Below are 17,346 nucleotides of genomic sequence, written 5' to 3'. Positions count from 1 at the left end.
TCTCTCTCTCCCTCTCTATCTATCTCTCTATCTCTCTATCTCTCTATCTCTCTCTCTATCTCTCTATCTCTCTATCTCTCTATCTCTCTATCTCTCTATCTCTCTATCTCTCTCTCTATCTCTCTATCTCTCTATCTATCTATCTATCTATCTATCTATCTATCTATCTATCTATCTATCTATCTATCTATCCATCCATCCATCCATCCATCCATCCATCCATCCATCCATCCATCCATCCACCCACCCACCTACCTACCTATGTTCCCACCTTCCTACCTACCTACCTATCTCTCTCTCTATATTCCTTTATATAAGAAATTTCAGGCTATCCAAGAAAATTATTTTTTAACCCAGATAATTTAAAAAATGTCTTGCTTCCTGTCAGAAGCAATGGTATCTATATATGATATTATAGATTTTTGATTTTTAAAATTGTAGTTACAATGGGTCCTATTATTTGCCTCCTTTCAGACAGCTGTGTGAACAAAGCAAAAGTTGAAGAAAGTGAGCAAAAAGCTGCAGATTTTTCCAAAAAGGTAGGCACCAAACAATTTGTCGTATTGCCACTTTCATTGTTATATTTCTACATACTTTTTGTAAAGGTCGTTAGTTTCAGAATTAAGTGTTATTATGCTTGCATCTGAAAACAGCTAGACCCAGACATGATAAAATACACTAAGATATAATCAGTGATTATTTAAATCAAACAAATTATTTTAATTAATAATCGAAAGATTAGAGAGACAGAAGACAGAACTTAGTTTAGAAGCTGGTGGATTTGGTGCTGTAGAAAAAGCTTTTGTCTGTCTCTGACAACTTACCCTGTCTTAGCTTAAAATCTTTAAATTGCTCTTATAGGCATCACATTATCTCCTGCTCTGTCTTACCTGGAAACAGCTTTAGCCAATTCATCTCTAAGATAAACATTCTTTTTTTCCCTCCAACCTAATTATATGGACAGACAGAGGTTATAAGTTGACTCAAGAATTTTTAACTATCCCCAACTGGTGTTTCTCATCTCCAGTTAATCATTTGGCACAACTCCACATATATTAATTAGAATTAAATAATACTTCCCGTTGCTTCACCTAATAGAAATTTATAATGGGAAATAGCCTACTGTTTCTTCGTAGGTATAAGGAGGAAGCTATCTCAAGATACTTGAATAAATGAATTTGATATAACTGGTTGTGGATAGATTTCATGTAGCAGACAATATATCACCAGTTGTGGCCCTATTTGGACAGGGAGTCATTGCTCACAGTCGCTCATACCCTCATCACCTTGAGGTTCCACTACTGCAATGCTCTCTACATGGAGCGGCCTTTGAAAAGTGTTCGGAAACTTCAGATTGTGCAGAATGCGGCCGCGAGAGTTATCGTGGGGCTTCCCAGATTTGCCCACGTTTCACCAATACTCCATGGCTTGCACTGGCTGCCGATCAGTTTCCGGTTACAATTCAAAGTGTTGGTAATGACCTTTAAAGCCCTACATGGCATCGGACCAGTATACCTCCAGAACCACCTTCTACCGCACGAATCCCAGCGGCCGATAAGGTCCCACAGAGTTGGACTTCTCCGAGTCCAGTTGACTAAACAATTTCGTTTGGCAGGCCACAGGGGAAGAGCCTTCTCTGTGGCGGCCCTGACCCTCTGGAATCAACTCCCCCCAGAGATTAGAACTGCCTCCACCGTCCTTGTCTTTCGCAAACTACTTAAGACTCACCTGTATCGCCAGGCATGGGGGGACTGAGACACCTCCCCCAGGCTTTTATATTTTATGTTTGGTATGTGTGTGCTGCATGGTTTTAAATGATGGGGTTTTACATGTTTTAATATTAGATTTGTTTCATTGTAATATTGTTTTATTATTGTTGTGAGCCGCCCCGAGTCTTTGGAGAGGGGCGGCATACAAATCTAATAAATTATTATTGTTATTGTTATTATTACTAAGTTGAAGCAAAAGAGACTTGAAAATAATATTCTTTGCAATTGATTTATACATAAAATGCTTGGATAAAAGAGATTATTTGCTCATTTCTTGGGACAGACATTCACAATTTTTATAGTGATATTAGCACAATTTTACCAAGTAACTTACTTGGAGCAGTTGTGGTTGAATATATCAAGATGGTTATAATGGGGAATGGGAAATAGCCTACTGTTATCTCATAGATATATGAATGAAACTATCTCAAGATACTTTGTGCTGTGACTATTCACTTTCATTCCACTGCACTGGCATTATTTTAAGTAGTCCGTAAAGCCAGATTTATTCCTTTAGCTCAATCTTTCATTCTTACGTAGCAATATTAAATTTGGACTGAGATGAATGATTATTTCCATTCTGGTGTTCATTGCAGTTTGATGAAGAATTCACAGCTCGGCAGGAAGCGCAAGCTGAGCTTCAAATGCGCGAGGAGAAAATCCGACAACTAGAAACTGAAATCCAGCAGTTGCGAGCCCAGGTATAACACAAATTAGTGGCATCTTTATCCCACTGAAAGGATTTCTGGTTTGAAGGAGATAGGATGCCAATTGCTAAGTATAGATAGAATAAGAAAGGTTGCAGATAATGCTCGGCTTACATTTATTTAGTGCGGGGGTGTCAAACTCAAGGGCCATGGGCCAGATTTGGCTCACGGTTTGCTTAGATCTGGACTGCGGGGTGCCCTGAAATAGTGGACTGGCCCGTAACACCTCTGCCAGCAAAAACGGAGCTCATGAGGGCTGCACATTCCTCCCTGAGCTCCGATTTCGCTGGCAGAGGGCTGCAGGTGGCGGTCATGGTTGAAAATGAAGCTCAGTGGGGCCCAGGTGCTGCCCTCGGAGCTCTGTTTTTACTGGCAGAAGGCTGCAGGAGGCTGTCATGGCTGAAAATGGAACTCTGGGGGGCATGTGTGGCCCTTCCAAACTCTGTTTTTGTTGGCAGAAGGCTATAGGAGTCCGTTGCAGCCAAAAACGGACATTGAGTTGGCCCCGCCCACCCTGGCCCCGCCCTTCTGGCCCCGCCGAGGTCAAAACACAACCCTGATGCGGCCCTCAATGAAGTTGAATTTGACGCTCTTGGTTTAGTGATTGTTCAAAGCACAATGGCGTTGAAAAAAAGTAACTTATGACCAGTTTTCACACTTACAGCCATTGCAACACCCCCCCAGGGTCACATGATCAAAATTTGACATGCATTGATGACAGCTGCAGTTACTTGGGGTCATGTGATCCTGTTTGTAATCTTCCCAGCTGGCTTTCGAGAAATAAATCCAATGGGTAAAGCCGGATTTATTTAATAGCCACATGATTCACTTAAACGGATTCAGTGATCCACTTCACAATTATGGTCAAAAGGTCACAAAACGAGGCCCAACTCATTTAAAAATTGCTTTAATAAGCAATGCAAATTTATGGCTATCATCGTAAGTAACTATGGTCATAATTACCGGCATTTCATTATTTCAACATGAGCATGGATGCAAGTTCCTCCCACTCAGATGTAAATATAAATGACAAAAATGCAATTAAATACTGTACAAGAATACTTTGGGTTCTTTTTAATTGAGTTTATTTAAAATCTGATTATTGCCTTAATGCATGTAAAAACGCTTATCAAACATGCCTAGAACAACACAATGTTATTCATACCATTGCTACTTAGGATTAAGTACCAGCAAAGACTGAACGTTGTTACACAGAGGTGTATTTAAAGTTGAAGGGTTTATAAGAAAGCAGAACAAATTTTAATCTTTCATTGTAAAGTTTATAGACACTTGAAAAACAAAGAGTGAACATCCTTGATAATCTGTCATTGGAAGTTCATTTGTTCTGGCTAATTTTATTTTAAAAAGAAAGAATCCTAATGAATACATTTTTAATATATGGAGTTGTAAGGAGAGTATTGTTCTACTATACAAAAAAGAAGTCTTGCTGGTATTTTATTCAGTGCTTCATAACATCTTACAAAATCACTTAGAAACATAGAAGTCTGACGGCAGAAAAAGACCTCATGGTCCATCTAGTCTGCCCTTATACTATTTTCTGTATTTTATCTTAGCATGGATATATGTTTATCCCAGGCATGTTTAAATTCAGTTACTGTGGATTTATCTATCACGTCTGCTGGAAGTTTGTTCCAAGGATCTACTACTCTTTCAGTAAAATAATATTTTCTCATGTTGCTTTTGATCTTTCCCCCAACTAACTTCAGATTGTGTCCCCTTGTTCTTGGGTTCACTTTCCTATTAAAAACACTTCCCTCCTGGACCTTATTTAACCCTTTAATACATTTAAATGTTTCGATCATGTCCCCCCTTTTCCTTCTGTCCTCCAGACTATACAGATTGAGTTCATTAAGTCTTTCCTGATACGTTTTATGCTTAAGACCTTCCACCATTCTTGTAGCCCGTCTTTGGACCCGTTCAATTTTGTCAATATCTTTTTGTAGGTGAGGTCTCCAGAACTGAACACAGTATTATTCCAAATGTGGTCTCACCAGCACTCTATATAGCGGGATCATAATCTCCCTCTTCCTGCTTGCTATACCTCTAGCTATGCAGCCAAGCATCCTACTTGCTTTCCCTACTTACGTTGGTTTAGTTTACAAATTTCCCTCATGTAACCGTGCTAGTAGAAATGACGATTATTAAGAACCAGAGCTATTATTAAGAGTAGGATCTTCATTCTAATTCTCCTGCTTGTAAGGTTAAAGTAATTTTTAAAAAATAAAATGATTTTCAGAGGTAGTGGATATTTAAATACGGGAAGACGTAGGATGATAATTCAATTTCAGCCCGTTGGCTTCTTTTCTAACACTTCTATGAACACCGCATAGATTAAAAATATCCTTAAAAACCTCTCAAGAATGTAGGGCTTTTTTTTTTAATGGACCTTTTCCCTTGTTTTCAAATGTCACCTCATTAATTCTCTTGATCTGTTCTAACGTGGAGGAACTCTTACAAAAGTTACACGTGGCACTTGCTGCTTCGTGCTGTAATGAAGTGCTAAAAATATCTGTTAAATCACTGAACTGATTTTAAAATGATTCCAACACACACACACACACACACACACCGGATCGTATTCTCATTTATTATGGATTTCATCATATGTGAAACACTTGAATGAAATGTAAGAGAACATAATTGGGTGAACTTGCAAAAGGGCCGGGAGATATTTTGAATGAGGAGACCTGCGAAAGAGACTATTTCTAGCTCAGGGTTGATATTGCTGCCAATCTGCCTTCCATTGAGGACCTGTATACTGCACGAGTCAAAAAGAGGGCGGGTAAAATATTTACTGACCCCTCACATCCTGGACACAAATTGTTTCAACTCCTACCCTCAAAACGTCGCTACAGAGCACTGCACACCAAGACAACTAGACACAAGAACAGTTTTTCCCCGAACGCCATCACTCTGCTAAACAAATAATTCCCTCAACACTGTCAGACTTTCTACTAAATCTGCACTTCTATTCTACTAGTTTTTCTCATCATTCCTTTCACCCATTTCCTCCCATGTTGACTGTATGACTGTAACTTGTTGCTTATATCCTAAGATTTTTATTAATATTGCTTCATTGCTTATTTGACCCCTATGACAATCATTAAGTGTTGTACCACATGATTCTTGACAAATGTATATTTTATTTTATGTACGTTGAGAGCATATGCACCAAGACAAATTCCTTGTGTGTCCAATCACACTTGGCCAATAAAAATTATATTCTATTCTATAAAGCAGGGATGGCGAACCTATGGCACGGGTGCCACAGGTGGCACATGGAGCCATATCTGTTGGCCCGCGAGCCGTTGCCCTAGCTCAGCACCAACGTGCATGTGTGTGCCGGCCAGCTGATTTTTGGCTTGCACAGAGGCTCTGGGTGGGCGTTTTTGGCTTCCAGAGAGCCTCCAGGGGGTTGGGGAGGGCGTTTTTACCCTCCCCCGGCTCCAGGGAAGACTTAGGAGCCTGGGGAGGGCGAAAAACGTCTACTGGATCCACCAGAAGTTGGGGAAAAGGCCATTTTTGGCCTCTAGAGGGCCGCCAGGGGGCGGGGGAAGCTGTTTTCGCCCTCCCCAGGCATTGAATTATGGATGTAGGCACTCGCGCATGTACAATAGCGCACGCCCACACTCTTTCGGCACCTGAGGAAAAAAAGGTTTGCCATCATTGATTATGAGGGGTTCTTGGTGCTCTCTCAGCCTTGCCTGTTTTCTTACAAACATTTCCTAATTTCATGATGTCACCTAATTTCACTGATGGAATTCAGCCGATTCTGGCGAACTGGTAGGTGCGATTTGTGGATGGCGCACGTGAGCCAATTGCCGTGTGGTTTGACGTTGCATGCATGTGCGGGCAGCGGGCATGAGCCAATTGTCATGTTTTGTGACACCATATGCAGTAATGGCTACTGCCCCTTACGGGGGCAGGGGGCACACAGTGCAGGTAGTAAGTTTACGTACTATTTACGTAATAGTTTTTTTAAAATTGTCCTTCCTTCTCTAGTACCTTAGTATGATCCTTAATTACTTTTAAAATAGGAAATAATTAAATAGTATTAATTAAATAGTATGTTTTTATCCATAAAAGCTTTAATCATTTACATCATTGTATAGCAATGAAAGAAAACGGAGCTACTTGCCTAATCTGTTATCATACTGAACCTTGTGGGTTCAGTACAAAACCTTAAAATGTGGCTGTGCTCCTCAACAAATAATGCTGCCTATCATTTGTCCTTTTTGTGGCTATTGAAATAATGTGACTCAATCCACTGAAAAAGAGTCCAAGCAACTATTTGAAAACTTATCTTGGTCGGTAAGCCACTCCCACTCAGTCAGATGACCTTTAAACCACCCTCAGTCACATGATTGTCAAGCCACTCCTACCTGGTCACATGGCCAGCAAGTCACTCCTGCCCAGTCATATGACCATCAAGCCACGCCCACACAATAAGCCACGCCCACAGTGTGATAGTAAATTTTTTTTGAAGGCCTTCACTGCCCACATACATGCATATATGCATGCTTATATTTCCAGTGCTGGATGAACTGGTTGTTATAATAGGTGAAGCCCACCTCCTGCCTTGTATGGTTAATGAAACATCTGCAAGAAAACAACTGAGCTCAAAGAAAAGACATCTCAGGATGAGAAAATTATCTGATTGCCATTTAAAGCCAATTGATTGATGTACACTGGTACCTCTACCTAAGAACGCCTCTACTTAACGAACTTTTCTAGATAAGAACCCGGTGTTCAAGATTTTTTTGCCTCTTCTTAAGAACCATTTTCTACTTAAGAATCCGAGCCCGGAAGTCTTTCCCAGGAAATTTGAGAGCAGCACGAAGGCCCGGCCAGTTTCCTGCCATTCTCCCTGGGTTTCTCTCTCTGGCGCAGTGTATGGGAGGCAGCGTCGTGCCGGGTGTATGGCAGGCACTTGCTCCTCCTCGCTGCCTCAAAGTCCCTCTTTTTATTTTTTTAAGCCTTAAAGTTTCGGATTTTTTTTTATTCCCCTCCCCTTCTTCCTTCAGCAGTGACTGTCCTCCTCCTCCTCCTCCTCTTCTTCCTCCTCCTCCTCCCACCCAAATTCCGAGCTTTTATTTCTTTCCTAATGGGTTTGCACGCATTATTTGCTTTTGCATTGATTCCTATGGGAAAAATTGCTTCTCCGTACAAACTTCTCTGCTTAAGAACCTAGTCACGGAACGAACTAAGTTCTTAAGTAGAGGTAACACTTTTACTGAAAGAGTAGTAGATCCTTGGAACAAACGTCCAGCAGACGTGGTTGGTAAATCCACAGTAACTGATTTTAAACATGCCTGGGATAAACATATATCCATCCTAAGATAAAATACAGGAAATAGTATAAGGGCAGGCTAGATGGACCATGTGGTCTTTTTCTGCCATGAGTCTTCTATGTTTCTATGTTTCTACATTTAATAGTGTGTGGTTGACATGGTTTTTATCTTCCTGTATCTTGCAGGGTCCTGCATCTTCAAGTGGTGGGGCTCCTCCTCCTCCTCCACCCCCACCGCCTCCTCCATTGCCAGGGGGTATGGTTCCAGTTGCCCCCCCTCCTCCTCCTCCACTACCCGGAGCTCCACCCCCTCCACCCCCTCCTTTACCTGGAGGGTTTGGGGCACCGCCACCTCCTCCTCCTCCTCCTCCATTTGGTGGTCCCCCAATGCCACCACCTCCGCCTTTTGGAGGGATACCTGTAGTAACCGCACCAGTGCTGCCTTTTGGGATGAAGCCAAAGAAAAAATACAACCCAGATGTCACTATGAAGAGAATCAACTGGGCCAAGGTATCAAACCTCCTGAATGTTCTAACTCTGTTTTTCTAATGTATTTATTTATATATTTGGATTTTTAGGCTCTCCTTCTCCAGGGGACTCAGGGCGGCTTGCATAATAAAATTGATACAATAATAATAATAATAATAATAATAATAATAATAATAATAATAATAATTTATTGGCTTTGTATGCCGCCCCTCTCCGTAGACTCGGGGCGGCTAACAACAATGATAAAAACAACATGTAACAATCCAATAATAAAAACAACTAAAAACCCTTATAATAAAACCGAACATACACACAAACATAACATGCTTAACTTGTAATGGCCTAGGGGGAAGGAATATCTTAACTCCCCCATGCCTGGCGGTATAAATGAGTCTTGAGTAGTTTACGAAAGACAGGGAGGGTGGGGGCAGTGCTAATCTCCGGGGGGGAGTTGGTTCCAGAGGACTGGGGCCACCACAGAGAAGGCTCTTCCCCTGGGCCCCGCCAAACGACATTGTTTAGTCGACGGGACCCGGAGAAGGCCAACTCTGTGGGACCTTATCGGTCACTGGGATTCGTGTGGTAGCAGGTGGTTCCGGAGGTAATCTGGTCCCATGCCATGTAGGGCTTTAAAGGTCATGACCAACACTTTGAATTGTGACCGGAAACTGATCGGCAGCCAATGCAAGCCACGGAGTGTTGAAGAAACATGGGCGAATCTTGGAAGCCCCACGATGGGTCTCACGGCTGCGTTCTGTATTATGTCTTATAATATATATCAGACATAATACATCCTTCCAAGGTCGGTAAAATCAGGGCTCAGATTGTTGGGGGAAATGTGCTGACTCTCTGTAAACCGCTTAGAGAGGGCTGTAAAGCACTGTGAAACAGTACATAGGTCTAAAGTGCTAACGTGCCATGCTATGCCTGCACACAAGAAAGCATCTTCTTTCCACACTCTTCTGCACTTGCGCCCATGAACATGTAGACACTATTTTCCCTCCTGTCCTGGCTTCTCTATACTTTCATGTGGCCTGTGTTGAGCCTTGTAAGATCTCGTCCATTTTTTTTCTTTCTTTCTTTCTTTCTTTCTTTCTTTCTTTCTTTCTTTCTTTCTTTCTTTCTTTCTTTCTTTCTTTCTTCCTTTCTTTCTTTCTTTCTTTCTTTCTTTCTTTCTTTTCTTCCTTTCTTCCTTCCTTCTTTCTTCCTTCCTTTCTTCCTTCCTCCCTCCCTCCCTCTCCTTCCTTCCCTCCCTCCCTCCCTCCTTTCCTTCCTTCCTTCCTTCTTTCCTTTCTTTCTTCCTTTCTTCCTTCCTTCCTCCCTCCCTCTCCTTCCTTCCCTCCCTCCCTCCTTTCCTTCCTTCCTTCCTTCCTTCTTTCCTTTCTTTCTTCCTTCCTCCCTCCCTCTCCTCCCTCCCTTCCTTCCTTCCTCCCTCTCCTTCCCTCCCTCCCTCCCTTCTTTCCTTTCTTTCTTCCTCCCTCCCTCCCTCTCCTTCCCTCCCTCCTTTCCTTCTTTCCTCCCTCCCTCCCTCCTTCCTTCCTTCCTTCCTTCCTCCTTCCCTCCCTCCCTCCCTTCTTTCCTTTCTTTCTTTCTTTCCTTCCTTCCTTCTTTCTTTCTTTCTTTCTTTCTTTCCTTCTTTCTTTCTTTCTAGATTTGTATGCCGCCCCTCTCCGTAGACTCGGGGCGGATAACAACAATAATAAAAAACAGCATATAACAAATCTAATATTTAAAATTACTAAAACCCCTTATTAAAAAAACCCAAACATACACACAAGCATACCATGCATAAATTGTATAGGCCTAAGGCGAAAGGAATATCTCAATTCCCCCATGCCTGATGACAAAGGTGGGTTTTAAGGAGCTTACGAAAGGCGAGGAGGGTGGGGGCAATTCTCATCTCTGGGGGGGAGCTGGTTCCACATATCTCTGCAGCACCCCTATCTATTTATTAATTGGATTTATATGCCGCCCCTCTGCAAGGAGTCGGGATGGCTCACAACATATAATAAACAATATACAATTTCTTGAATCCAATTAATTAATTAAAAATCTAAAATTCCAAAAAAAACATTAAAAAAACCCCCAATCATTCCATACACACAACATTCTTTCAACACATTAATTGGCCAGGGGGCATGAATCTAATGGCCCCAAGCCTGGCTGCATAAAGGAGTCTTCAGACTCTTACGGAAGGCGAGGAGGGCGGGGGCAGTGCGAATCTCTGGGGGGAACTGATTCCAGAGGGTCGGGGTCACCACAGAGAAGGCTCTTCCCCCAGGTCCTGCCAAACAACATTGTCTAGTTGACGTAACCTGACCGATCGCTGGGATTCATGCAGCAGGAGGTGGTCTCGGAGGTATTCTGGTCCCATGCCATGTAGTGTTTATAGGTCATAACCAACACTTTGAATTGAGTCTAGAAACCCTGGGACTTTTCCTGTTTTATGGTAAACAACCCACATGTTTTGTGATTACAATGACAAAGAGGACTATCTGGATTGCTGTCACTGAACAACACATACAGCATCCTGCTTAAATTATTTCATCACTTAATGACGGCAATCCTGGTCACAATCAGCATTGTAACTTGAGGACAATCTGTAATGCCTTCAAGCCCATGAATTCATTTCTAATATGCAAAAGCCGCTAATTGTTTCCCCACGAACTGTTAATATATTAAACCTTAATCTTTATCGGTGGTTGGGGAAATTCCCAAGAGATACTGAAGCTCTTATTTAGAGTTGTGACAGACATGGTCTCCGTTTTATATCTCTCTATAAATATAATCTACCATTTTCCCTCTGGTGTGAAAGGTAGCAGATTCAATAACATTTTTTTTTTTTAAAAAAAAACCCTCATCATAAACCAATGTGGTCATAAACTAGTTTATAATATATTTAATAGAAAAATGTTTCAGGCAGACTAAAGTGGTCTGTTGGGGCAGGAGATGTAATTTTGGTTTTAATAATCTTGATTTCTCCGTGGGGTGAAAGTGGGGGGTACCGTAATACATTTTGCAGATGTAACATGTATACGCAGAATAAAATCCAAGAATAAAGTAGATATTGCAAGGCATCTGGGGTTATTCTTTTTTGGGGGAGATGGGGGCTCTGGATTTTTATTAATAATTTACTTTTCTGCGTTCTGCTTGGATGACTTAAGTTGCATCTATACAGCCGCTTATTATTGTGTATTCTGCTGTGGTAGATGAGCAGTAGGAAGCTTATAATATGTACACAATGTTATGTAAGTGGAGGACAGGAACACCTGAAGATTATCCCATTCTAAGGTGTATATTTATTATGAATGCACAGCACAACACAATAAACAGTATGCCACATTTGCTGCCCAGTTCTATAAACACTACTTAATAATTATCCTATTGGACATGAGCTGGAAAGTATGTTTGGATAGATCTTCATTTTCACCATGTAATTTATTTATTATTTATTTATTATTTAGATTTGTATGCCGCCCCTCTCCGCAGACTCGGGGCGGCTCACAATAAAGCGAAACAATTTACAACAAATCTAAATTACAGTTTAAAAATATTTTAAAAACCCCATTTTCTAAACAAACATACATACAGACATACCATTTATAAATTGTATATGCCCGGGGGAGATGTCTCAGTTCCCCCATGCCTGACGACAAAGGTGGGTCTTAAGGAGCTTACGAAAGGCAAGGAGAGTAGGGGCAGTTCTAATCTCCGGGGGGGGGGGGGTTGGTTCCAGAGGGTCGGGGCCGCCACAGAGAAGGCTCTTCCCCTGGGGCCCGCCAACCAACATTGTTTAGTTGACGGGACCCGGAGAAGGCCCACTCTGTGGGACCTAATCGGTCGCTGGGATTCATAATGTCCAATATAGTAACATAATTCCAATGGATTACATTTTTAGACGTGAACAGGAAGGAATGTTTACTTATTTTACTTTTACTTCACATTTCTGGACTTCTTGTCACCTTCAAAAAGGGACTTTGGACTGTGTACTATGAAACTATGAAAAGTAAAACAGGGTTTTACTATGTTTTCCCCGAAAATAAGACCTCCCCTGAAAATAAATCCTCCCCTGAAATTTTATTTATTTATTTTATTTATTGGATTTTTATGCCGCCCTTCTCCTTAGACTCAGGGCAGCTTACAACAAGTTAGCAATAGCACTTTTTAACAGAGCCAGCATATTGCCCCCACAATCTGGGTCCTCATTTGACCCACCTCGGAAGGGTGGAAGGCTGAGTCAACCTTGAGCCGGTGATGAGATTTGAACTGCTGACCTATAGAGCTACAGTCAGCTTCAGTGGCCTGCAGTACAGCACTCTACCTGCTGCGCCACCCCGGCTCCGCGTAAGGCCTCCCCCTGAAAATACCATTTTCTCTGGTTAAAGGTTAGTGAGACAGTTAGAAATCAGGTAAGCTGTTGTGGGTGCACCAACATAAGATGCTATCCTACTTTTATTGAAGCAGTTTTTGCTATCATTTTTTGAAAAAAATAAATGCTTTTTGTTCCTTAAAAAATGCCTTGTTTCTCGTTTGATGGAGAGGATTGGAAACTCCGGTCTCCGAATAATTTGCTTTGGTTGCAGGATGTACAGATGTAATGATCTGCCACTGTCCTGATTTGTGGGAGGGTTAAGTGATTTAAATTGGAAGTCCTTAATTAGGTTCATTTTCATTGCAGGTTGAACCACATGAAATACAAGAACAATGTTTCTGGGTCAAAGTTAAGGATGACAAATTTGAAAATCCAGATCTGTTTGCCAAACTGGCGCTCACTTTTGCCACGCAGATGAAGGGTAATTATTTCTCTTTTCTGGTCATAATGCATTGATACTAATTATTTGTATTTGTAATGCCTTAGAGAGCAGTGCCAAAACATATACTAATACAACTGTGAAATCTACATTTTAGATGTAGGAGGGTAACACGGAAGGCAAAAAAGGAGATGATATTTCCCAGCTCATACTGTTTATGAGCTGGGAAGGAGGCAGTTGAAATAAGAGAAAACTTGAGTCGTTTTGATGGTTTTGGTATCATAGGCTTTAAAAAAACCCATCAAATTGATTTAAACCAGGGTGGATAAAAATGATTATTTTATAATCAGATTTTCTAAATTGATGGCCTCGGAGGATGCACCATAGCACCGAAGACGGCAGTCCTTCACTGGTGGGCATCCACTCACCTGCTGCCTGCCACATCCCTGACCTTGTTGTGTCACTGATGCATCACCAGCCATCCCATTAAAGTGAATGGGACTGTTTGTTTATTTTATTTCATTTAATTTAATTTAATTTAATTTAATTTCATTTCATTTATTTTAATTTAATTTTATTTCATTTCATTTCATTTCATTTCATTATTTTTATTTTATTTTATTTTATTTCATTTCATTATTTATTTTAATTTTATTTTATTTCATTTCATTTCATTTCATTATTTTTATTTTATTTCATTTCATTTCATTTCATTTATTTTAATTTAATTTTATTTCATTTCATTTCATTTCATTTTATTATTTTATTTCATTTCATTTCATTTCATTTTATTATTTTATTTTATTATTTAATTTAATCTAATCTAATATCTAATCTAATTTATTTATTAATTAGATTTGTATGCCGCCCCTCTCCATAGACTTGGGGCGGCTCACAGCATACAATGAAACAATTCATAACAAATCCAATAAATTTAAAAAACTTTAAAAAAACCCCATTATTAAAGCAGACATACACACAAACATAAAATATAAGAATGCCTGGGGGGGATGTCTTAATTCCCCCATGCCTGGCGATATAGGTGGGTCTTGAGTAACTTGCGAAAGACAAGGAGGGTGGGGGCCGTTCTAATCTCCGGGGGGAGTTGATTCCAGAGGGCCGGGGCCGCTACAGAGAAGGCTCTTCCCCTGGGACCCACCAGACGACATTGTTTAGTCGATGGGACCTGGAGAAGGCCAACTCTGTGGGACCTAATCGGTCGCTGGGATTTGTGCGGCAGAAGGCGGTCCCGGAGATATTCTGGTCCGATGCCATGAAGGGTGAGTGTTGGTGAGTCAACAGCAGGTCAGAGGAGAAGCCGCTGTGGGATAAAAATGATATTTACTCTTTAAAAATTATATTTAAGTTGAGTTGATTTAAATCAAGCCTTTTTTATTAGTGATTTAAATCATGATTTATATCAAATCCACCCTGCTTTAAACGGAGGAAGGCTATGGAGTAAAAAGTTTTCTTCCTAAGACATAAAGAATAAAGGACATGTTACATTATCTCAAAGCAGAATGAAACACTGGACAGTTTTATATTAGCTAATGGGATGAAGCTTTTTCTCCAGCCTCACTCTTGAATGGAAAACATTAATTTTTTTCCTTGGTTAACTCAGTTTATGTTTCCTTGATGTAAAGTTATAGAAAATACCGAATTTAAAACCTTACCGACTACCTGAAAATATGAAGTACATATATACACTTATTGTAGCCTTTAGAAACAAGATATATTTTTGTGTGTGTGTGTGTGTATAGCACAGCATAATAGTAGGCACCTTGAATTTTCTTTCTTGCCCTAAAGCAAAATACTGGATGTTGCTATTAGGTTAGTTGCAATGTAATTTTTCTGGGTATGTTCAGTTAAAAACTCTTGTCTGGAAAGTAGTATATGGAACTGCTTTAGGCTGAGCCATTTGTTTGGTCAATGGTGATGATTTGTTATAGCTATCCCAGCCCAAAAAGACTCTGAGAGGCTTACAATATCCAGCATCAAATTTGTGATAAATTTAAGATAAAAAATATTTACCACTCAGTCTAATGTCCTAGATTTAAAAAAAGCAACAACCCGTAACCATAAAGCAAAGAAAAACTATTGTGAATGGAATACTGCATTCAGTTTTGGTTGCCACGATGCAAAAAGGATGTTGAGACTCTAAAGAAGAGCAACAAAGATGATTAGGGGACTGGAGGCTAAAACATATGAAGAACTGGGCACGGCTAGTTTAATGAAAAGAAGAACCAGAGGAGACATGATAGCAGTGTTTCAATATCGCAGAGGTTGCTACAAAGAAGAAGGAGTCAATCTATTCTCCAAAGCACCTGAGGGTAGAACAAGAAGCAATGGATGGAAGCTGAACAAGGAGAGAAACAACTTAAAACTAAGGAGAAATTTCATGACAGTCAGAACAATTAATCAGTGGAACAACTTGCCTCCAGAAGTTGTGAATGCTCCCAAACTGGAAGTTTTTAAGAAGATGTTGGATAACCATCTTTCTGAAGTAGGGTAGGGTTTCCTGCCTAGGCAGTGGAGTTGACTAGAAGACCTCCAAGGTCCCTTCTGACTCTATTGTTATTGTTACTCAAATAACAGGCAAATACTGCAGATCATAGCTACATCTCAAGAACATTTTGGAACCCTGTGAAGCTGGGCATCTTCTCTGAAGAGGATGTTGTTCCAGAAGATAGAACAGGCATATCCCCTCCATCCCTAACAAGATTCAATGGGGGGAATTTGGAGCCCCCACTCTTCCTGAAGATTTTGGGTGGGCACAAGCCATAGGAAACAAGTATCTGTTGAAGGGCTTTATGGGTGACCATCAGCACCATGAATTGTACCTAGAAGCCAATGGCAGTGACTGTAGCTCATGGAGGACGCATTACATATGGTCATTATGTTTGCATGGCTGAATTTTGGACCTCAAAATAAATACAGAGAGCAAGTCAATTGGGACAGTTTTTGGTGACTTCGATTGGCCCAAGTTTGCTCCACCCTCAAATTCCCACCAGTTAGAGCAGAGGTCCCCAAACTACGGCCCGCGGGCCGGATGCGGCCCGCTGAGGCCATTTACCCGGCCCGCGGTAGCCTACGAGATTTTACGATAAGCTCCGATACTCCCCTCCACTCTGCTGCTGAGCGTCTGGCGGCAGCAAGGAAGAGGAAGAAAGCCAGGGGGCAGGGAGGAAAGCGAGAAAGAAATTGGCCAATTGCAGGCCCGCTTTCCTCCTCCTCCTCCTCCTCCAGACGCTCAGCTGCAAACCGTCTTGATCCCTCCAGTGCCGCTTTTTTGCTTCTTCGCCGCCCCGCGGGTAGCCTGGAAGCCCTGCAAAAGTGGCTGGAGGGGGCCATAAGCAAGCCATCAGGACCCCCGGGCACTAACTTGATGACGGCCATGCCGTCCCGGATCGCGGGGAGGGGAGCTCTTCTCCAGCCAGGCGATGGCGAGGCCCTCCCAATGCTTGCCCGCCGCCCAGGCCCCGCGCTTGGAGCCGGGGCGACGGGCCTAGCCTCAGCTTACTTGGCCCCGGCGTGGCCGAAGCGTGGGGCAGAGTAGGCGGCGGCGCCGGCTTCAGGCCCACCCCCGAGCTGAGCTTCCTTTGACTTCCTTCGAGGCAAAGCTGCAAAGCTCATCTGCCGCCTCGAAGCCAAAGGAAGTTCAGTTCAACGAGGACCGGCTGTTGGTCCCTTGAAGCTGCCGCCGCCCACTGCGGAGATCCCTTCGCCCGAACGGAGGAGGCGGCGGTGGGTTCAAGGGACCAACAGCCGGTCCTTTTCGGGGCTGCGTTGCTGCATCCTCCGATGCCGCCCACCGAGGAGATCCCTTCGTCCGGAGGCAGAAGCGGCCTCAGAGGCTGCAATGCAGCCCCGAAAAGGACCGGCACTTGGTCCCTTGAACCCACCACCGCCGCCTCCGTTCGGGCGAAGGGATCTCCGCAGTGGGCGGCGGCAGCTTCAAGGGACCAACAGCCGGTCCTCGTTGAACTGAACTTCCTTTGGCTTCCTTCGAGGCGGCAGATGAGCTTTGCCTCGAAGGAAGCCAATGGAAGCTCAGCTCAACGAGGACCGGCTGTTGGTCCCTTGAAGCTGCCTCCGCCGCCGCCCACTATGGAGATCCCTTCGCCCGAACGGAGGCGGTGGTGGTGGGTTCAAGGGACCAAGAGCCAGTCCTTTTCGGGGCTGCATTGCAGCCTCTGAGGCTGCTTCCGCCCCCGGACGAAGGGATCTCCTCGGTGGGCGGCATCGGAGGATGCAGCAAGGCAGCCCCGAAAAGGACCGGCTGTTGGTCCCTTGAACCCGCCGCCGCCTCCACCGTTCGG

At 42.5% G+C, this 17,346-nt stretch overlaps 1 protein-coding gene across 5 annotated transcripts in view; it reads left to right on the top strand.

Annotated features, from left to right (window-relative positions):
- DIAPH2 (diaphanous related formin 2) overlaps positions 1 to 17,346 on the top strand; it is a 372,666-nt gene that overhangs the window by 121,433 nt on the left and 233,887 nt on the right. For all 5 annotated transcript variants that reach the window (XM_070759878.1, XM_070759879.1, XM_070759876.1 and 2 more), the window contains 4 exons: positions 475 to 539; positions 2,366 to 2,470; positions 7,974 to 8,297; positions 12,955 to 13,069. In XM_070759878.1, the coding sequence (XP_070615979.1) occupies positions 475 to 539; positions 2,366 to 2,470; positions 7,974 to 8,297; positions 12,955 to 13,069 (609 nt within the window). The remainder of the gene's footprint in view (positions 1 to 474; positions 540 to 2,365; positions 2,471 to 7,973; positions 8,298 to 12,954; positions 13,070 to 17,346) is intronic.

The sequence above is a fragment of the Erythrolamprus reginae genome, chromosome 8 (assembly GCF_031021105.1).
Source record: "Erythrolamprus reginae isolate rEryReg1 chromosome 8, rEryReg1.hap1, whole genome shotgun sequence".
NCBI lineage: Eukaryota > Metazoa > Chordata > Lepidosauria > Squamata > Dipsadidae > Erythrolamprus > Erythrolamprus reginae.
The sequence above is the reverse complement of the archived record's forward strand: the minus strand, read 5'-3'. Positions and strand labels throughout refer to the sequence as shown.